Raw genomic sequence first — 21,896 nt, 5'->3', positions numbered from 1 at the left:
TCGTGCATTATTTTATAACTAAAAACATGAATATGACTCAACAATAAATACATTTATTTATTCTCTTCAGATGAAAAGTTTCAACTCAATAAATTTTAGTTCAACGGGGTTAAATGATAAATATATTTTCGAGACTCTTAAATATCTCCATGTCCAACTGTTATTGAACTAAAAAAAATGGTCACAAGAAATTAAAGGCTATGAATGTTTAATATGCTATAAAATAACCATGACTATCTGGTTAATAAAAACTTTATGGGAAGAAAAACAAAACTAAATGAAATAAGTAATACTCTGAATAATTGATAAACTGGGAGAAACAATCCCTCTCTTTTGACCTTCAAAGTGAATCTAACATATCACAACTTCACTGCATTTTCATAGCCAGCATTTCACCGCTAGAAATCACTATCCACTGCACACAGTTACAGATTCTTATGCAAACTTCGTATAATCTTTGAATATATAGGTGACACTGTACTGATTTCAACATGCTTTACAGTTAACAAACACAGTTAATCCTCATTACAGTAGGGGAAGGAAGATTTTGAAGAAACTTTCAGAACGGAAATTTCACCTGGTCCTTCAGTACTATTTATGGGTTATCTGATCTCCCCATGCTTTTCACTTTTCCTGATTTCTTTGCATCATAAAGGACATCTACAAGGCTCAATTCCCCAAGTCTTCTCTGCATACTCTTGGATGGTTCTGTCACTGCTAAATCTACCCGAACCGGCTGCGCTAAGGATGCTCATCCGAGTCCATTTCTCTTGATCGATAAATGCTTTATCTGCTGCTGCCTGTTGTACACAATTGATCTTGATCATTGTGAAACAAATTACAAGGAAAAGCTAATAAACACCAAAGCTCTTGAATTTATATAACAGAAGTCAAAGGGGCACCTGTGCCTCTAAATAGCTTCCGAAATCAGCTCCAAGGAGATAATAATCGGTACTGCCCTCCACGGTGTCACATAACGATTTGAAGTAGTCTTGGAAGCCAAAATAGCCATCTCGAACCATTCTTAAAAGCATTACAGAAAACGTAGAAAGGATTTTAGAACTATGAGGAGAGTAAGCTCATTGTGCATTCGTCAGTAGTAGATTATAATAGTAGACAGTGATTGTGCACCTCACGACACGAGCAAATTGCAGAGGCACTTTAACGGTGGATCCTTTTTCACGTAACGTTGGAACTTCATGCACTTTTGCTCCAAATAAAAACTGGACCAAATGTATTAAAACTACTGTAAATGCTTATACAAACTTGATGCACTCAGGTAATTGACATCTGAAAGCCAAAACTTTCGTAAAACTCAGTTTCTGTTCCCAGAAGCTATGGTGATTATTTTTTAGGAAAAGAAGTTGGCTGTCCACAATTCTTCAATATGAATTGTATGGGCAAGATTGACTTAAGCCATGTTAATAAATAACTTCACTGAAGGCATTAGCTTGTAGTATCAAGTATGAAATAATCTCCAAATATTTCGTTGAAGGCATTAACATCTACTTATTTCACCATTATCTGTGTTTGATTCACCGACTACAAAAACCAAGAAATTGGCGAAAAACATGATGATTTGGTTATAATCTTTTCGAGATAGAAAATGTCAATTCCGAACTTAAGCATAAACTTAAAAAGGATATACTGACCATATTGTCTTCCCCTATTTCTTCAATTATTTCAACCGTAGATCCGTCTGCTGTAGCTAATAATAAACAACCATTCATAAGGAATTTCATACTACCAGTGCCTGATGCCTCATGTCCAGCAGTACTACATCAAGAAGAAGAAGAAAAGAGTAAAGCTTAATGGAGCCTTTTAAAATTTGAATATATTTCAATTATCCAAGAGACGGACTTCCAGTAATTTTGAACCCATAATAGAAATTCGTTTGAAATGAAACTAAACCACAATATCGTTTTATTCAACGCTCGTATTTTTTTTATAATTAAAAATTAAAACTTTATATCATAGATGCAGTCACGCAACTAACCATTTCGTTGGTTTGGACATTATTGTAATGTGTTACTTATTGTGGGTCTTTGGGAGGCTACCTGTAATGGGGAGGTTTTGTTTTCGACCCTGTATAGTTTTGTATAACCTTGTTCCTTGGTGTTTTGTTGGGACTTCTTTCTAGCTTCTTACTGTTCTGGAAGCTAGAAAGAAACAGTAATATTTTTTTATTAAAGTAAAATTAACCAACCTTATGTGCTGCGAAAGGTCAGCACCAGGTATCACCAATTCAGCAACAGATACATTGTAATCAGGAATAAAAACCTGCATTATTACAAAAGTTGTAAAGGGGGTGAAAATTAGTTGAAGCATAGGATGAACTTGGGCAGAAATATAACTATTGTTCATTTACAAAATAGATCCCTGAACTAGCAGAAAACTTACTATATCTCATATGAAGGGCACAGAAAAACCTCTTACCAGCTTTAGAAGATCCCCAACGTCACTGTCGTTATTAACCTTTTCTGCTACAGCATGACAAAGTTTGATAATCTTCTTTGCCATTTCATAACCAGGAGCAGCTTTTCCTCCAATTATGCAGACGCGAGGTACAACTTTCCTCCTGTCATCCTTCGCCATATTCTACAATAAGCAAATTAGTGGTGTCAAATTCGTAAGAACTACCATAACAATTAAAACCTAACAAGGAGATCAAATACATAGAATTTATGAGGTTGGTGATGATAATGCCTCAAAATTCAAATGGATTTCATCTCCTTGAATCAAGAAAAATAAAGAAAACAATCGCGTCTGCCATCTACCTTTATACAGTCATATCTATGGATAATTCCTAATATATTCAGCAGCTGTCTTTTGTACTCGTGTATCCTTTTTATTTGCACATCGAACATTGCATCTAAACTGACCTGCATTGAGAGTTGGCGTGTTATTGCAATAATACGACAACAGTTGAATAAAAAAAGACTAAACACGAGCAAGTAAACTCAGAGATAAAATATAGAATATCTATCTACCTTGAGGCCACTTGTTGCTTCGATGTATTCGGCAAGCCTCATTTTATTTACCCTCCTCACCTAAAATTGATAATACAAGGATAAGTACCCAACAACCACAACAGGTAGTCAAACCAACTTCAAGAGAAAGAATGTAGTAAATGAATTGCCATTTGCCATTCTTGCTGTAGGGAACTATCAGCAGCATATTCACGCAAGCCCATTAGAAGGTCAATATCACGAATCCAAGACTCTGTCCCAAGCCATTTTGAGATGAGAGCACATAAATTAGGATTGCTCACCACGATCCAGCGACGCTGAGAAAATCAGTCATTGAACAGAATAGTTATGCACTTTCGTGAAATCCAATTTGAATTTTTCTCTGCAAATGAAAACCAAGAAAGAGAACAAAAAAAAAACAATTATATTTTTCCATATACACGTGGTCCGCGTGGGATATCTGAACTTATGGTGGTGAACAAATAACCAACCAAGTACATATATGAACATAATAATCAAGGTTGCTTGTTCAGAAAAATAAATAAATAAATAAATAATCAAGGTGGCAAAAAAGAGCATTATAACTTATTAGAACGCAAGTAAAATTACGATTTTTTTTCCGAAAGAAACAATTTTAATGTGACCAAGGAAATATTTAAGATCCCAAAGCTATTAGGACACACGGCATACTCAACTCATATATTTACTTGTAAAATAATTATTAAATAGGTCAGCACATATTTAATTCCCAAAAAAACAAAGTAAATAGGTGCATTCGTCATGTTTGCCAATCCCCTGAATTCCAATCATAATGTACAAAAAAGAAAAATATGTTCAGACACGTGCCAACATATGTACCAGATCACTACAACCTTCCAACCTGGGTTACTCCATTTGTCTTGTACTGAAATTTTTCTGGCCACAGCTCGTAGAAGTCCTGCAAAGATGTTCAGGTGTTAAATCAGTAACCTTATAAAGTCGAGCATCAAGTCAGTCAAAAATGAAGAAGTTAGTACCTTAAACACCCTTGTTTGTAATAATTCTGAATGTAATCTCGATACACCATTCACAGCTTGGGAACAAAAAATTGATAGGTTTGCCACGCGAATACTCTGTCATATGACATAAGATATAAATTTTAAAATAAAAATAGAGAACCAGGATGGGTTTAAAAATACCTTCACAGCACCATCCTCCACAATTGACATCCGGGACAGCCTGTTATAGTCTAAACCAATCCTCTTCTTCAACTCTTCCATGAAATACGAGTTTATGTCATATATAATCTGACAGGAGCAACTCCTTGTAAGCTTGTGAAAATTTATTTAACTTAAAATAACTTAGATAAGATATCATGAGGAAAAAAATGGTTAAAAGGAATTAGGACTAGGCTAGGAACACTGCGGGAAGAGAAGCCTTGCTGCACTCTGAAATAACTTTCACGAGAAACCTTCATCATTCCATCAACCAGAACAAAGGGAAACAAATTTCGCAATAGAACAAATATACGATGTTTCAGAACATACTTGTAAATGCCGTGGGAGAAGGCTTTCAAGCAGATCAACAGGGATTTTCTCCAACGCTTCAGCTAATACAGTGTGAGTTGTGAATGAAAAAATTTTCCTTGTTATGTCAAATGCTTTATTCCAGCCTAGATGTTCTTCATCAACAAGTACTCGCATGACCTCGGGTATTGCAAGAGCCGGATGAGTATCGTTCAGCTGCAGAGCAACCTAATATAAAGATGTAGGGACAGTTAGTGGAACGGAAGCACTATACCTTTATTTAAGAAATAAAATAGAACTTCAGGTTGGAAAGTTTCTTAATGAAAAATTGAACTCGTAGACCCGTAAAGCTGCCCACTAATTCTACGTTTTCTAGAAAGGGACAAACAGAAAGAAGGCTTAGCAGTTGTAAACGTAGGCAGGAAGGTAAAAAAGAGACTTCCAGTTATAGGGAGGATAGCTTGGTCATTTTGTTAGGAGTCAGTTAGACACAGACCATGGCAAGCCTGTCAAAGAAATTAAGAGGAGAAATATAAGGTAGGACAAGGAGGCTAGAGGGGAGAGAGAGACAGAATTCAATAGCAACCTAGAGGAATGCTTCAAAAGGTGGGGAGTACTAAATCTCTGAACAACTGAGTATGCAGCTCTCGACCAATTTAAATACAAAAATTTTTTTTAGAACTCAAGGAAACAATTGTACAACCTATAGAACAGATCCTGTTCAAGTAAGGTCGTCCAATTTAAATACAAAATTAACAGTATTCCTTCATCAATTCTAACATAGACATAGTAGATTGATTATTTAGATTCCAAGAAGGTATATTTGTTATGTAGTACAAATACATTAATAAGTATCAGGAAAATCCCCTCAATTGCACACAGGATACCGCATATCCAGTAAATTAAGAACCAGATATTTTCCAAACAAAATAGAAACTAATTAAAGATGAGAAAGTAATTATTTGATTCAATTTAAATAAATCGTGTCAATCCCTTCAGGATTATAAATAATCTTTTAATGGAATGAAAGGAAATCTCAACAACTAAAGGAACTACTGAAATTATAACCTTCTCAGGAAACTGATCGAAGTCCTTATGAACATCTTTAAACCTGCGAATGATGTCTTGTAAAGATGCTGAGACAAAGAAATATTGTTGTTTCAGCCTCAGTTCCTTCCCCTGAAAGACAACAAGCTCATAGAGTTAACATATTTCAACAGTGGAGTAGTAGAGCATGTAGGATGAATACAAATACAAAAAGAATCTATTTGCAAGCACCAATAACGTCAAGATAATTAAACGCACAATAAATCACTTTGATATCTTGGTTCTCTCTATAATTGAGCAGTATAACCATATTACAAAAAGTAAGATAAGATAGAAGTTTAAAGAGAAAAAAAAAAGATCAAACCAACCTGATGAGAACGGTCATCCGGGTACAAAATACTGCTAATTGTTTCTGCCCTTTGCCTATTTACCACAGCATCAATATAATCCCCAGTATTATATGCTTCCTACAAATTACATTGTTCAGCAGTATTAGAGCCACTATTTCGAAGAGAGATAAATAAAAGATTCCAAAACAGCTGTCAAATGAAGTATAATAAACTTTTATATCTTTGTTAGTGGGAAAGAGCTTATATTTTTATGATGCAATGAAGAATATATACAGCAAAACAGTGTGAAAGCTATTTGTTTCATACATGTGATTAGAAACACATTGGAACTATTTCTATGGTATATTAGTAATTCAGTAATTACCATATCATGCAGATTACTTGGTTTAGCAGCCCATAGACGGAGGGTAATGGTATTCCTTGTTCCATAACCAGGTATAGGATTGTCATACGCTACTGCTTCAACCTAAAACCTCATGACAGACAACTCAGCTGACATAGTATCAAGATAGTCCTTAAACCTAGGGTCTAGTTTTCAAAAGTCAATAAACTTTGTCAAAACAAACACTTGGAAAAGGCATAAAATAATAAGCATGCTGGTCCCTGAAATAGAGAGAGATGCTTCTTACCATTTCACCAGGGATCCAGACTTTGTACTTCTCTCCATTCAAAATTTCTTCTTCAACAGTCCCGTAGAACTAAACCAGCATCAGAGGCAGTGAGTTGGAAATTTTAGGCAAAATTCAACCAAGAGAAGAAAAAAAAAAAGGAAAGCTTCAAATAGATCGAATATGTGACAAACCTTGACTGGATATGTAACATGGACTCTCTCTATCTCCCAAGGATTCCCAAAGTTCAACCAATAATCAGGCTGCTCGTGTTGAAAGCCATCTAGTATAACTTGACGAAACAATCCATACTGGTATCGTAGTCCATAGCTACAATTAGAAACACAATTGTTTCAGTATGATACACGCACAGAGAAAGCCCACAATAATTGAATTTGGTTCATCCTACTAGGGAGAAAGGAGTTCAAAAGTCTTCTAAAGAATATTAAGGATTGAGTGAAATTACAAATTCTTCCTCTTATACATTAAGCACCACTAGATACTGTACTGGTAGCAAGATTGTTATTAACTACTTATAAACATGAAATTCTAGGATTTCATCTCAAGGTATAATACCCCCAAGCTGGAAAGTCCATAGTTGCTAAAGAATCCATTTGACATGCCGAAAGACGAGCTAGGCCACCATTGCCCAGGGCAGCATCTCCTTCCTGGGAACATTGGGTACAGAGTCGTACAGTTAGCATAAGAAAGATAGAAAAGTAGTCTATCGTACAGTTAGCATAAGAAAGATAGAAAAGTAGTCTATGGTGAAACGTGGTAAACAAGGAAAAGGCCTGGAGATTCTTAAAACCATGGAGTGGAAGAAAAGGACAACAGCAACTTAGTTCATATTCCCTGCTAACAAAACAACACAGTTGGAAGATTGAGGTTGGCAATGACATGTGCCAGTAATTCCTCACCATCTCCAGTATAACTCAAAACTAAACTCAGCAAAATCTGTGAAGAAAGTTTGACATTGTAGTAGCTTAACCAGGCATACACTGATCATTCTAGATAGGATCATTTTCCCATTGAGTGCACTTCATATTTTATTGCAAACTGAAGGCATAGCACATGAGCATACCAAGTTCGCGATACTTCAAAGTGCTTATTTTTTTAAATTATGTTACAATTATAAAAAACATGCACTTACAACTCTTCTTACAGAGGTTATAAAATTGTAATATCCACATCCATGTTCAGACTCTTATATATCCATGCAGTGTAGCATAAATCCAAAAGAAACCGTGTCAAATTCAAGAGTACTAATCAATTAATACATGCAAGTAAGATCAATTTTGGGTTTATTTGACATTATCTTTTAGTTTTGGAAAAATGAAGGGAAAAATAGGAACCAATACAAATTGAAGGGTGAATAAGAACATAAAGTTTCTCTTCTGTAACACAATTTATATATGGTATACTATAGATGAAGAAAAATAGCAGCGTCAAGTTAGAGATCTAATTCAGCTGAACCATTCAAGAAAGCTAAGATTGAAGGGATTATGGACAACAAACTGACTACCAAGTACCAAGTATGCACCAACCTGCTCTGCCAGAACTTCAAACTCAAAACCAAGTTGGCTCAGAGCATCAGCACATTGGTCACGGATGCCAAGGTTGATAATACTATTTGACAAAGAACGACCTGGTTTCAAACAAAGCTTTATATTGGTATCAATAGTCAACAACCAAGGACTACAAAAAGATGTAAAAAAGTTCACTCAGGTAGAACGTTTGCTAAATTACAGTTATAGAAAACAAATGGTAGCAGGGGAACGAGTATAAGAGACGATGTAAGAGAGAGAAATTGATCCTCAAGAGCATATAACCAGATGAAGTAACATTGAGATATTAAACCAAAAGTCCAAAACACAAGTTCAGATTAAATATAACCAAGAGTAAGATCAAAATGAGCATAAAAAAATGTGAATTAATACATTAGATGGGAAAAAAAGAAAGAAAGAAAGAAATGACACACGGTAATGTGGTCTTTCATCCTAATCTGATCGCCATGCAGGATATGAGGCAATAGAACATGTGGATTAAATTACAGTCCTATCAAAAAGCAAGACCTGAAACTTTAAAAGTAGGTAAAATATTGAAGTTAAAAAGATTATGATGAAAATAAGGCAACACAACTCAAAGTACCATTTTCCACAACGAGAATGAGGACAGTTCTGCTATGATTATGTATTGTCAAACTAAATATTAAAAGTTTCATGATTATGTACAAAAAAAAAAAAAGCAGTTTCATGTTGGATAAGCTTGATTTTTTTTTTTTTAGAAACAAAAATATGTTACAAATGGGTTTAATTATTCAATTACTGAAATAATATGTTAAAAATGGGTTTAATACTCATAATCTAGTGTCAACTGTCAACCAAATGAAAGGACTGCTATATCTGTAGCTGATCAAACTGTCAGTCGACAGTTGTTTAACAACAGCAGCAAACAGCTAAGACCAACATACTAACGGACTTTACAAGAGAATTCAGAAAGGAGTAACACAAACACTGTACTCCATTTCAAAGAAACATCAAGTCTCAACATCTCTTAGAAGTCCCCAAAAGGAAACGTATTGCTGAAACCATAATTATCGTAATAAGAAAACCTTTTTATCGCATTACCAGCTTATGATACTTTGATAGAGAAAACAACACTGCAATTGCCAAAGGTAACTCTTAACTCCAGAAAAGTGCATAAATACCCATAAGATACTCAAGTGAGAGAAAGTATACGCGCTTAGGATCTTTCCTCTTGAAGTGTAGTTGTGTATCATGCCATCGTTCAATCAACCGATCTCGTATGCAATGAGATAAAGCCTACAGGCACCACTATTTAAAATCAAATTATGATGAAGACAACAACAAATGGCCAATAGCACAATACGATTCGGGATTTTGATGCCTTTGTAGTTTTATATTTAGAAATAAAGGCCATACCTACATATCACAAAACATGCTGCTTGGGTTGATAGGAAAAGATGCCAACAAAGACAACTCTACCCTGTTAATTCTTTGAGAATAAGGTTGCATTGCAACACATATAGTTACAGCCATGGAGTAAAATTTACATGCCAGTATTTTCATTGATTTTTCATTAAATTAGAAGGTTTGATATCAGTATCCCGAATAAAAATCATATTTCTTTACCGAAATGTAGTAAAAAAAATATGAAATATGGAGAAGTATAATACAAACGTAGATGATTGGGGTACAAGTATAATAGTGATGATTTATAACTTCCGTAAGCAGTCTCGTATTCAAATTTATTAATTTAAACAACTTTTATGAGTGTGAGATTGTTGTAATATATAATATTTAAATTTTAAAGGAAAAAAAAACAAAATAACTTCGTATACGTTTTCCTACAAATGAGAGAGTTCAATATTTATATCAAAAAATTGACCTTTAAATGTTAAAACTGAAAGGAAAGAAAATAAATTAGAAATAATTCAGATATGGATCAAGCTTATTTCATTAGGTAATTGTAGGATCTATTCCTTAGATTGTTCAATTAGCCTAAAATTGCACTTAGTTGTTCTCACGCAGTGGCAACTATTTACAAACTCAATGATATGCACGTAACATTTTTGCCAACTCCAATTTGCTTATTAACTCGTGGTTCAAGTCAAACCTTACAGCTTATCGTTTGTCCAAGTAAATGTGATACTTACTAAGTTCCACATATAATCATACGTCTGAACAGCAGGAATACATTTTCCCCATAATTAGGCGCTTTTCAATCCAGTCCAAATAAATCGCTACGATACATTTTGTACGTCACGAGTGTTCTTGAATTGACTACTCGAAATTTTTTTGTACTTCAAAATATTTATTTGGAGTTTGAAATGAACTTAACGGCATTACCTGGAAAGCTTCAAAATCATCGAAGCTAAAGCGAGACCGGGCAACTGTGTACTCTACGTGATCGAGAATATCCTTTTGAAGGCTCAGCGGATCATTCTTCAAAAAGCCGTCCATCAGCTCGAACATCCTTTCCACCTTCGCCATCCGTTCTCCTGAGGCAGGCAACAACCCAGGCCTCCTCACCACAATGCCACGAGTGGCAGGTCCGGCGGAGATCGTCAAGTCATCGCCGTCGATCGCTTCCATCAGTGCCTTCTTGATCCTATCAATGCTCTCCTGGTTTTCAATCTTATTTCCATGAGAATCGCTGACAAAGAACTTCTTCGTGAAGTATTTGCCCTCGAACTCCACAGTAGCCTTGTCTATGCTTAATCCGAGGACCTTGAAAACCCTGGTGATCACCTGGAGGAGGCCGATTCGGTTGCGGGCCCGAATCACAAACGCGGTGGACTCAGCCTCCTCAGAGTTGTCGACTGATATTGTTGACCCAGCGGAAACAGTCTCGCTAGTCGGGTTGGTACCATTGGACGCCTGACAAAAGACCGGACGCGAAGAAAATCTCGTGGCGCGAACTGAAAATGGGGGGAAGAGAACGATGGGGGATGAAAACGAAAGGCTTGATCGAGCAGGATTGAAACTGAGAACTGGTAACGATAAGACAGACATTTGAGAAATTCAAGCTCGATTGCTGAAATTACATGGAGGTGGAGCTGTCGCTCGACGCTGGAGGAACGAAGTAGCTGAGTTAGTGAATCCTGAATCGTGAAGATAATAATATTATAATAATCTTTCTCGGCTCGAAACGACGATGAGGGCAACTCCTTGGAGGAGGTGGCGAAATCTGGACGGCCGGAATGGAAATTAATTGGTCAGGGAGCATTTAAACCATTGATTACTTTTCCAGATACTTTTAGAAGTACACGTGTCAATATCTTACGGGTGTGGAAGATCAAGAAAGGTTTCACGTCTCGTGCTATTAACTTACTGATGAGGCCGTTGATCTTTCGATTCTTTGCATCTTTGGAATCCCGTGGAGCCACGTGATCCATGTAATAAGAATCTATTTAATATTTATATTATATCAATTTTAACTTTTATTTCAAAAATAAAAAAATTAACTCTCAAATTTCAATTTGATCAAGCTAAACCCTAAATTTAGGTAATCTTCACCTTTTTTTTTCAAGAAGATTCCAATCTTTACTTAATCTTTAAAAAGTATTGTAATTTTTATATTTTAATACATTTTTGTTTGAACAATCTCTTAAAAAGTATTCTTATGTGCCTCTCACAGATTATATAATATATATTTAGTATAAAATAGATAAGATTCCAACAAAAAATAATAGAATTGGTTTATTTTTTGTTAATTTATAAATTTTAATGAACTTATTTAATAATAGATGTAGTGCACTAAATAAAGTTAATTTTTTATCTCAAGCTTGATGTTTAGTAAATTATTATAATTTATTTTAACAGTTGTTTATATAATTAGTGGTTAAATTACCATAAAGATTTATTAGATGCTACGAACTAACACTTGTTCTAAAAAAACAACATAAATGACTTTTATAAATTTAATATTAAATTTTAGAAGGTTACAACTCTTAACTTTTTTTTTTTCTGTAATATAAACGTGACCTTTTCAATATATTTTATACTAACATAAGTTTGGGTTTTAGTTTACTTTAGACTGCACTAATTTTTAAATTTTCAACATTGCTAAAAAGGTTTTAGACCACATGTTTATTTTATACTATTTATGTAAATGCTTTTAAATTGTATTTATTTTCTTTATCCAATCTTAAAATATTTGTTAAATGGCAAAGCAAGCGATAATTAATATATATTTCCAATTAAGATCCAAGAGGTTGAAAGTTCAATTCCTATTCTTATGGGTTATACTCGAATATATATTAAATCATAAATTATGGTAATTTTGTTGTAATAAGAAAAATATTGTTAAAATAATTGATGATGTGATATATCTAATTGATTTAATTTTTCTTCAAATTTTCCATCAAAATACTAAATACAATTTCATCAAATTTATTATAGATCAATCTCAACACTTCCAATAAGAATTAAGATAACCTAATTAGTCGTAACATTACTCATCTCATAAATTAAACTTTCAACCTCTAGATTATAAACAAGATGTCTTATCCGAATTAGGGTAATAATAAAGCAACTTAAACTCTAAAATATCTATTTTTCCATGCGGCCCGATCTTAAAGAACACGTCATTAGTGATAATCGACATCTCTCTCGAACAGGTCACGGATATGAATTCGAATTCCCCCGAATCCTTGAACATGATTAAATTGAAATGACATTTTTAGCCTCCATTGAGATTTGCCATCCCCCTCCTGTTGCAGCCCTACCATACCAAACGCTGATTCTGCAGTTTTTCTACGTCTACCTGCTCCACAGTTTCAGTCGTTCCCCTGCAGATTCTTCCATTCTACCTCTCCCGTCTACCGAAGCTAACTAGCCTGCACTCCGGCGACAGGTACGTCCCCCCTCTTTGATTTGCAGAAGCCTGGTGCGTGGGCAGTAGGACATAACTGATGAAAAATGTTTGGCAAATTTTATTTTTTTCAGAATTTGTTCACTTGTACTACGGAAGAAGAAAATCAATTCTGATACTTGTTTGCGTGTGACCGTTTTGGACCATTCCCTACTCCGACTGCTATTCAGGGGTTGTATTGCAATGACAAAGTTTTGGGAAAGGTGCATGGAATAAGAAATTGATGAATCAATATGCTACGAAGTCAAAATTTTACACAACATTAGTGAGAATATATGTAAAAATAATTTACCTAGCTTAAGTTTTTTTCTTTAGTATAGTGGCAGATGAACAAAGCAAGTATTAGAAGCAGGAACAATAGCATAACAAAGCAAGCCCAGAAACAAGCCTTCAAAGAACAAAATTAGATGCATCTGAATGAATTTAAAGGGGTCAATCCTCCCAAGTGCAACGAGCCAAGAAAATAACTAACATTTTTGTGGGATGAAACAATCCCAATGCTTAGAGAAAAAGAATGGGAGACGATTATGGAAGAAGTGGAGCTAACTCATCAGTTTCTCTATTAGAAAGGGTTCTATAGAAATGAAAACTAAAACAGGTTGACTCACTCATCAGTCATCTGTGAAACGTCGGGTAGTTTTCTGCAGCTAATGTGAGATACAGGCAGTCAGGATGGAAGGATTAAATTAAATTTTATTTTTTAGAACAAACAAAACAAAAGGCAGTCCGGTTTAAAGTCAGCAAAACATACATTCTCTATTGTTAAAAAAATGTGAGTTTCTATCCAGTTAGTATGAGAACTAAAGACATTTATCCCTCTTTTGTTTAGCTATTTTATTTACCAAATTTCCCCATGTATTTTACTCTTAGTAGCGACAACTTCTTTCATTAATTGTTAAGAAACTCGATTTGTTGTGGAATGCTTTAGAATTATATATAGTGTGGTTAACAGTGGGTGTTGTATCATCTAAAACAATAAAACCATTATCATTGGTTTGATGTATTTGTTTGACATTGTTTTTTGTGAATTGTAAACTTGAGTTTATTTGAACTACGGTTAATTTTTTTGCATTAGGAAACTATGGACTTGAAAGTATTAAAAAGATTCATATGCTCCAGGTTCAATCAGAAGTTGGAAAGTTTGATGCTTTAAGAAAGAGAGGAACGATGGGCAGTAAGGCAATGTTTAAATGGGCAAAAACAGTCACACCTTCACATGTTGAACAGCTAATCCAAGCGGAACGAGACATAAACAAGGCACTTCTCATATTTGACTCTGCAACATCTGAGTATGCCAACGGTTTTAAGCATGATCTCAATACTTTTAGGCTCATGATTAGTAAGTTAGTTTCTGCAAACCAGTTCAGGTCAGCAGAAACACTTCTTGATAGGATGAATGAAGAGAAGTTTGATGTAACCGAGGATATATTTCTCACTATTTGTAGGGCATATGGTCGTGTCCATAAGCCATTGGATTCCATTCGAATTTTCCACAAAATGGAGGATTTCCAATGCAAGCCTACAGAGAAATCTTACATTACAGTGTTTGCTATTCTTGTTGAAGAAAATCAATTAAAATTGGCTCTAAGGTTTTATAGATATATGAGAAAAATGGGTTTTCCACCTACTGTAGCTTCTCTCAATGTTCTAATCAAAGCCTTTTGCAAGAATAGTGGAACCATGGATAAAGCAATGCACATCTTACGCGAAATGTCTAATCATGGGTGTGAGCCTGATTCATATACATATGGAACTCTGATCAATGGGTTATGTAAATTGGGAAAGATTGTTGAAGCAAAGGAATTATTGCAAGAGATGGAGACCAAAGGTTGTTCACCATCTGTTGTCACCTATACTTCACTGATACATGGTTTGTGTCAGTTGAACAATGTAGACGAAGCCGTGGGATTACTTGAAGATATGATGGGCAAGGGTATTGAACCTAATGTGTTTACTTACAGTTCCCTAATGGATGGATTTTGCAAGGCTGGTCATTCTTCACGAGCTAGAGACCTCTTGGAGCTGATGGTCCAAAAACGATTGAGGCCGAACATGATCAGTTATAGTACATTGATTAATGGACTTTGTAAAGAAGGAAAACTGAATGAAGCTTTAGAGATTCTCGACAGGATGAAACTTCAAGGTTTGAAACCAGACGCCGGGTTGTATGGGAAAATAGTAAATGGCCTCTGTGATACTAGCAGATTCCAAGAAGCTGCAAACTTCTTGGATGAAATGGTCCTTGGTGGGATCACGCCCAATAGAGTAACATGGAGCCTTCATGTCAGGACTCATAACAGAGTAATCGACGGTCTCTGCACTATCAACGATTCAAGTCGTGCATTTCAGTTGTATCTTAGTGTGCAGACACGTGGTATTAGTATCACTGTTGATACTTTTGATGGTTTATTAAAATGCTTCTGTAAAAAAAGAGATCTCCAAAAAACCTATAGAATTCTGGATGAGATGGTAATTAATGGATGTATTCCACAGAGAGAATTGTGGAGTACTGTGGTTAATTGTTTTTGTGATCAAAGAAAAACTTGTGATGCTCTGAAGTTGTTGCAACTTGAGTTGATGAGTTGATCTCTTGGGTCTATGATATTTATTCAAAATTTCATTTCATGAGCACATATTTCTTTTTATGCAGCTGCACTTTGAATTTTTTCCTCCCTAGACAAAGACAAGTTTTGCCCTACTCTTTCTCTTAATTTCTATTTTCTCAACTTTTCACCAGCTCAACAACATTATCAGTCTTGATCTTAATGGTTTTTTCTTTGTAATCATAGTGTCTACGGGAAGCCAAAGGGAATATTGGCATACCAATTGGGATGATTTCTCTTGTTCCATTCATATCCTTACATCCAGACAGAAATACCACCTTCACTCGCCATGCATAGTACGTATTATTAGTCTTTTTTTTTAAACCATGATCTGGGGTATTCTTTTTTGAACTATTGTCATTGCCTGTATATCTTCTCATGCACGATGCACTAAAGTAACTTCGAACTTCTTTCTGTCTCTTTTATGTCTTCTTTCACCCCATTTAATGAATTAATTGTAGTAGTAGAACTTATCAAACAATGCTAGGATTTATCATATAATTTTGTTGATTACAGTTTACTTTTTTCCATGGGTTGAAGGCTTTATGCATTTTATGAACTTCTATGTCTTCATATAGGCTGACTTTCAATGTAAACCCATAGCATTTTGAAGAAGTTAAGGTAACTGGGACGTGCTACATATTTTAGAAGTGGCTGACATTAGAATGATTGATGCTACCCTGGATTAAGTTAATTGTCTTAATGGTCTTTAATCAGTTGGCTTTGCAAAAAACAACAAAGGATAACCTATTGATTTAAAGATCCATAGATAGAGTTTTGTGAACTTTGGAAATGAAATCCCACCATACGCCATGTCCATTAATTACACGATAACTTTCTGGGTTAACACAGATAGGCTCACGACCAAATTACCATGTGATCTGTGAACCCTACATTCTAAACTGTACTCAAGGGAATATAATACACACAAGTATGAAAAATTAAAGGTCTTTTTGGATAATTATGAGCTTTTGAGCTAGCTATGTGCCTTTCAACTAATTCTATTAGCATTAGGACCATTTTTTTATCCTACTCTACAATATCAATGCATTAGAAAATTTATGAGATATTTAATATGTAAGCCTATAGTTATTATGATTTGAACCTACAAGGTCTATCAAGATGATGATGATGAAGAAATCTTAATCAAGATGATTAATTTTCTCTCTTTTGGGTGGGTTGGGGGAATAATTTATGAACAAGCAAAATAAGGAACCTGGTCCCAAATGGTTAGGTAGCTCTAGTTTATCCATTTTAGGGAGGAAAGGAAATTAAATTTTGAACCATGTATCAGTTTGTCAAATTATTACACATGGAATAATTGGTATCATAATTCACTTAACATGATCTGTGGATTTGATTGGCATTGGTCATTTTCTTAGAACATGTTATGAACATTGCCAAGTTGACCACCACAACAAATTAGCCATTAGTGTTTGGTGGTTGCAACAGGGGCTGAGTGGGAGTGGGAGTGGGAGGCCCTAATTATGCAGTCATGTGCCTTTCCCTTACAAGGAACACCCCAAGATCTTTTTTTTCTTTCTTTCTTTTTTTCTTTTGGGTGCAATTCTCGACAATATTACCACTTGCAATAATTCACTGTTCTGGGTTTTGAGTGATTATGTGCCAAAATTTCATCTCACAACATCCCTTATAGAGATGGTGTGTGGAGTGTGATGATGTGTTGTCTCAATGACTATTGGAATGTTAAAATATTTATTTGGACACTCTTCTTTTCTTCTCTCTCTCACACTCTCTATTTTGAATGGTAATAATTGACAGCCTCAGCCTCCAAACCTTTTTTTTTTTTTTTTTTTTGATGTCAGTTGCCCTTTCTGATAAGGCTTTTATTAGCAATGAGTTTGTTGGTTGCTTTCATTTAGCACTTTTCCCTCAATTTAAGGACTGGTTGGCATTTGGCAACTCCAAAAGTGGTTATGATGACCTGTTCTTTATACACATCCATTTCATACAATCATAGAAAAAGAAAAAACCCTCCTCCACAATCAACAAACATATCTTTTTGTTGTATGCCCATTTTCATAACCCTCAGTTTTAGCTGAATTTGAACCAGTTTTTGGTTTTTTAAAAGACACACTCTGCAGGTAAATCCCTCTGCTGGTTGGCTGATGCTACACAGTACAGACCTGAATCCACTCTCATGAAATGTCCAACTCTGCTAAAAGATTTTTTTTTTAATCACATTTTTACCCTTTTAAAGAATATTACTTTACAATTCAAGAGCCACATTTTATCGAATTAATGAAAAATAGAATTGTATTCCACATTTTTTAGTGTTTTTAATCATGTGTTGGTAGTATATTTAGAAATTGAATCTCAATTCTAAAAAGTTGGTAATAGATTTGTAAACTAATTAAATATTATTAACTAATTTATTAACATATATCTTATAACTCACCCCATAATCATTTGCTGGATTTTATAAATAAGAGCATCTCACATTTAAAGGGAAAAAAAAAAAGCTTCTTAGCGCCACGACACCCCATAATCATTTGCTGGATTTCTCCATTTCCTTCTATACGAGCTTCGAAAACAGCCTTGAAACGAGTCTTCTTAATAAATTGGGCTCCACAAAACTCAACAAAGCTCACCCATATGACCATACGAACAAATTAAAAATGAAAACCAATCTCAAAACAGAGGAAAAGAATGAGGGAAATGGTTGGAAAGTGGGAGATAGTGGGAATGGAAGAAAGAAAATAGATGAAGCACAAGAGGACAATCATGATTGTGGGAAGGAACAGACTCAAATGGGTTGGAGCCACCACTGCCTTTACTGTACCATTTTTCAGATTAATCAACCTTATTATAATGAATTTGGCCCATTTTTCTGCCTCAAAGTTTGAAAACAAACACCTCCATTGACCCCACAGATCTTGGCCCATGGTAGCCCTTCCACTCATGCCTTTCTATCTACAGTTTTATGCCTCTAAGATCTAAAAAATTTTACATTCCTTTTCTTTTCCTTTTTGTCATATATTTAAGTGATACGAAGTACTCTGAACATCATTAAAGAAGCCAAGGGAAGGCCAAGTTTAAGTCTTTGTTCTGTTTGGACCACTGTTAGTCACATCTCTATTATAAATAATGTATGAATGTGAAGTCATCTTTATATGTTGAATTTCAGTGGTTCTAACTGATTATTAAATTCATAAACAGGTTCCTTGAAAAAAAAAAAAAAATTAAAGGAAGGTTAGTGGATCAGTCAATATTTCTGTTTAATTTATTAAATACAAAAAGTTCTAAAGTTATATGACTTTAAACTATGCCTTTAAAATCTCATTTAGGCCTTATCCTAACGAGTTAAGATACTAGTAATTCTCTTTTTAAAATTTAAGGTTCAAATTGAAACAATTAATTTGTTATGTAAACTTTGATGTTCGGTATTAAAATATAAAGTATAGAAAATGAGTACGTCTTGGGGATGTGAGGCGAGGCATAATGGCATGAAAATATCCACACATCATCTAATTTGGTCTAAATTAAAACAGTGAAGCTTCGTGTTTGCTGCTTAGCCTTAAACAGTACAGACTTTTCTCAAACAAACAAATTCATGTCCATGTCTCTCATTGTCTGGTAACCCATCAAAATCAAATTCAAAATATAAATCCTTTTTTTATTTCAATACCGACACCCTTCGCATTTTTTCGTACATTTTTTTTACTAGAAGTTTTACCATAAATATATATTTTTTTACAGAGTTTTTATTGAGTGCTTCTGCTTCATAACACGCTAAAGGGATGTTGGATGGCTCATAGTTTAACCCCTAAATTTAGAGGTATATTGATTTAATTTCTACCCTTTAAAAAGGTTAAAATATGCGTTAATTTTATATTTCAAATGTTTTAAGCCGCCAACACATGCAACTACTTAGAATATTAAATTAACCAATCAAAACGGAGACATTTTATTAGACGTAAAATTAAAAGTTTTTTTTTTATGGTAACTTAGGTGGTAGATAAATAGAAATTGGATGGTTTAGAAAGAGTAAATAGACAAGTTGGGGAAGAAAATTGAAGGTGGATAACGTGGAATATGCATGAGAAAGTGAAAGAGACGAGGACAAAGATGGTGACTCTTTTTTTTTTAACTCATTCCCTCCGAACTCTTTATTTTTTTCACATTAATCTCCTTCTTACTATCCTTAAATGTTTGACAACTGAAAGAGAAGTGTGGATGTAGAGACTTTTTATAAAAATGAATGAACTGTGGCGAGAACAATATTTAATCATTTATCATTAAAGAGCCAAGTATTTTTCGTGTTAACTTTTATTCACTTTTTCAAATTTTTGTTTTAGTCTCTGTCCTTTTAAATGTCTAGTTTGTTCCATCTATTTTTAAAATCTAACTATTTGGACTAATTTATTTTCTTGTTTCTATCTATTTTTCATGATAGTTTCAGCACAATGCTACGTTTAATAAGTTTTTGAAAGATTACGGTAGCTTTGTTTTAAAAGACTTTTTTTTTTCATTTATAATTTGTATTATAGTTTTGACAATACAGCCAAAAGGCCAACATTTAAAAGTATAGCAATGGGTATAATGGTTGCCTTTTGAAAGCGAAAAAAAGGCTGAAAATACATAGATATATAGACTAAAGTAGACAAAAATTGCAAGTAGAACCGACCAAAATAGGAATTAAACTTCAACATAATCCTGTAGGTTTGAAAATTAGAAGATAACTCAATAAGTAAATATATCAATTTAATTAGAGAGGAAATAATATTGGTAATGTTTGAATATATATGAATATATTATCCCGTTTTTGTACTAAGCTAAATTATTATTACTCAAAAAGGCAAAATTAGTAGATTATGATATGTTTACTATATATATATATATATATTTAGAAAAATATGTTTACTAATTTGATTATAGCTTAGTGGATAAAATATCTATTTACCATCTCAAATGTTGGTACTTCGATCCTACCCCATATCTATTAAACTATAAAAGAGAAAAAGAGATTAAAGCATGTGTTTGGGAAATTAGGTGCTACAAATAATTTCTCCTTCCGCAGTTCTATCTAGTTATCTAAGCCAATAAACAAAGAGAAATCTAGGGAAAGCAATAAATAACACAACAAATTTATATTGGTTTAACCCAACAATTTATAGACTACGTCTAGTCTTTATCAAATGCGGGTTCCACTGTAATGAGATTGGATACAAGCACCCTCAAATCGACTCTAAACCTAAAAACATGAAAATTGGGAACATATAGCGTCGATACAACGCCATCCACTACAGATTGTAAAAGTCCGTGCATGTTCCACCAGGACAGTGCCGCGACACTGCCTCCTCAACCATTCTGGCATGCAACTCTCCACCTTACCTGTTTTCATCTCTCTTTATCCCGATGCATCCCAGCTTGATCCCAACCCACCCTAGTTCCAAGATTTAGCTCCACCCATCTCGACCGACGATATTTTATTCTGTATACATGTTATTCACTGGGGAGATGACATTCTTCGAAAACCCAAAACCACATCTCATTGGTATCAAATCTACTTACTTCAGTCTCCATTGCCATTTAGGATGCTTAATTACATATCCATTATAAACATCTTGAAATATACGTGGCCATCATGATGGTCATCCTATTGAGTATCTCCACTTTAAAAATATATTAGATTTGAAGTTCTTGGTTCTTTAGTAGAATGTGTCATTTTTTATCAAGAAAAAAAAAATATATGAATATGAGAATGAGAAGGTTGGAATGTCATATGAACCTTATTTTTAACCAACGGGTCATTTGAATATAAAAATAAGGTTAAATTATAAATTTATTCTTGTGATTGACACAAAGTTTAAATTTAGTTCAGATTGGATTTAATTTCAATTTATTCTCTACTCATATTGATAATACCTTTCACGTAGGTTTTTTTATTATTATTTGAATAAGTATGGTAGTCGTTTAGTGTTATTTATTTATTTGACTGGTAGGAGCAGTTTCAGTGTGGTGTGATTTAGAGTTTAGTAAAAGAACCAAATTTAAAATCTATCCTAATTTAACCCAAAATTCCAAAATAAATATAAAGGAATAATGAAATCTTGTGTCACTTTTTTCTCTTCCCTTGGAGGTCGCTCTAGTGTGTGGTTGGGCACATTATATTTGAAAGAGCAACAATATCACATGGGTTTGTTTAATTAGTTAATGTGGATCCCATTTCACTTTTAATGCAAATTTAAATTTAGCATAAACTAGATTTATAAATTTCCAAATTTTGTTTATTTAATATGTAGACAGAAATGACAGGAGTGAAGCTCTTTTTTTTTTCTAAATGAAAAATATTGTTTTGTGTTTTTTTGAGAAAAATGAAAAAGATTGTTTTGTTTTGGCGTGCACCGTTTCCTACAGAGCATGACATTCGTCTAATCTTTCTAAAAATAAT

At 34.2% G+C, this 21,896-nt stretch overlaps 2 protein-coding genes across 7 annotated transcripts; one reads left to right on the top strand and one right to left on the bottom strand.

Annotated features, from left to right (window-relative positions):
• Positions 1–278: 278 nt before the first annotated feature.
• Positions 279–11,138, bottom strand: LOC111010744 (uncharacterized). 3 transcript variants are annotated; one of them, XR_002601380.2, is made up of 23 exons: positions 10,352–11,138; positions 9,190–9,304; positions 8,027–8,127; positions 7,056–7,147; positions 6,674–6,809; positions 6,501–6,569; positions 6,236–6,337; positions 5,890–5,988; positions 5,543–5,653; positions 4,496–4,702; positions 4,148–4,255; positions 3,986–4,081; positions 3,850–3,906; positions 3,140–3,286; positions 2,991–3,050; positions 2,778–2,882; positions 2,437–2,598; positions 2,207–2,280; positions 1,653–1,776; positions 1,132–1,223; positions 903–1,023; positions 578–800; positions 279–415 (listed from the first exon to the last, which is right to left on the bottom strand). XR_002601380.2 is itself a non-coding variant. In XM_022284271.2 (22 exons), the coding sequence occupies exons 1-22, from the start codon at positions 11,015–11,017 to the stop codon at positions 648–650; spliced, it is 2,997 nt and encodes a 998-aa protein (XP_022139963.1). In that variant the 5' UTR covers positions 11,018–11,137; the 3' UTR covers positions 279–647. The 3 variants fall into 3 exon arrangements, 2 of the variants coding, with proteins under 2 accessions (XP_022139963.1, XP_087978126.1); XM_022284271.2 differs by having other exon boundaries at positions 279–800; positions 10,352–11,137; XM_088122000.1 differs by lacking the exon at positions 6,236–6,337 and having other exon boundaries at positions 279–800.
• Positions 11,139–12,656: 1,518 nt separating this feature from the next.
• Positions 12,657–15,511, top strand: LOC111010648 (Pentatricopeptide repeat (PPR) superfamily protein). Of its 4 annotated transcripts, none has more exons than XM_022284142.2 (3): positions 12,657–12,860; positions 12,953–13,081; positions 13,998–15,511. In XM_022284142.2, the coding sequence occupies exon 3, from the start codon at positions 14,046–14,048 to the stop codon at positions 15,462–15,464; it is 1,419 nt and encodes a 472-aa protein (XP_022139834.1). In that variant the 5' UTR covers positions 12,657–12,860; positions 12,953–13,081; positions 13,998–14,045; the 3' UTR covers positions 15,465–15,511. The 4 variants fall into 4 exon arrangements, with proteins under 4 accessions (XP_022139834.1, XP_022139830.1, XP_022139831.1 ...); XM_022284138.2 differs by having other exon boundaries at positions 12,658–12,860; positions 13,954–15,511; XM_022284139.2 differs by lacking the exon at positions 12,953–13,081 and having other exon boundaries at positions 12,658–12,860; positions 13,954–15,511.
• The last annotated feature ends 6,385 nt before the right edge of the window (positions 15,512–21,896 follow it).

The sequence above is a fragment of the Momordica charantia genome (assembly GCF_013281855.1).
Source record: "Momordica charantia cultivar OHB3-1 chromosome 3 unlocalized genomic scaffold, Mcharantia_2.0 BLBB01000003.1, whole genome shotgun sequence".
Taxonomy (NCBI): domain Eukaryota; kingdom Viridiplantae; phylum Streptophyta; class Magnoliopsida; order Cucurbitales; family Cucurbitaceae; genus Momordica; species Momordica charantia.
Note: the sequence above shows the minus strand (reverse complement) of the source record. Positions and strands in the feature narration are given on the sequence as shown.

Bases quoted from the DNA above. Each gene is read 5' to 3' on its own strand.
- LOC111010744 (XM_022284271.2), bottom strand. From the start codon at position 11,017: ATGTCTGTCTTATCGTTACCAGTTCTCAGTTTCAATCCTGCTCGATCA. The intron at 6,810-7,055 runs GTATTATACCTT...TTCTAATTGTAG, and splicing joins ATGGACTTTCCAGCTTGGGG to CTATGGACTACGATACCAGT. The intron at 4,082-4,147 runs GTATTTTTAAAC...GTCATATGACAG, and splicing joins TGGAGGATGGTGCTGTGAAG to AGTATTCGCGTGGCAAACCT.
- LOC111010648 (XM_022284139.2), top strand. From the start codon at position 13,989: ATGCTCCAGGTTCAATCAGAAGTTGGAAAGTTTGATGCTTTAAGAAAG.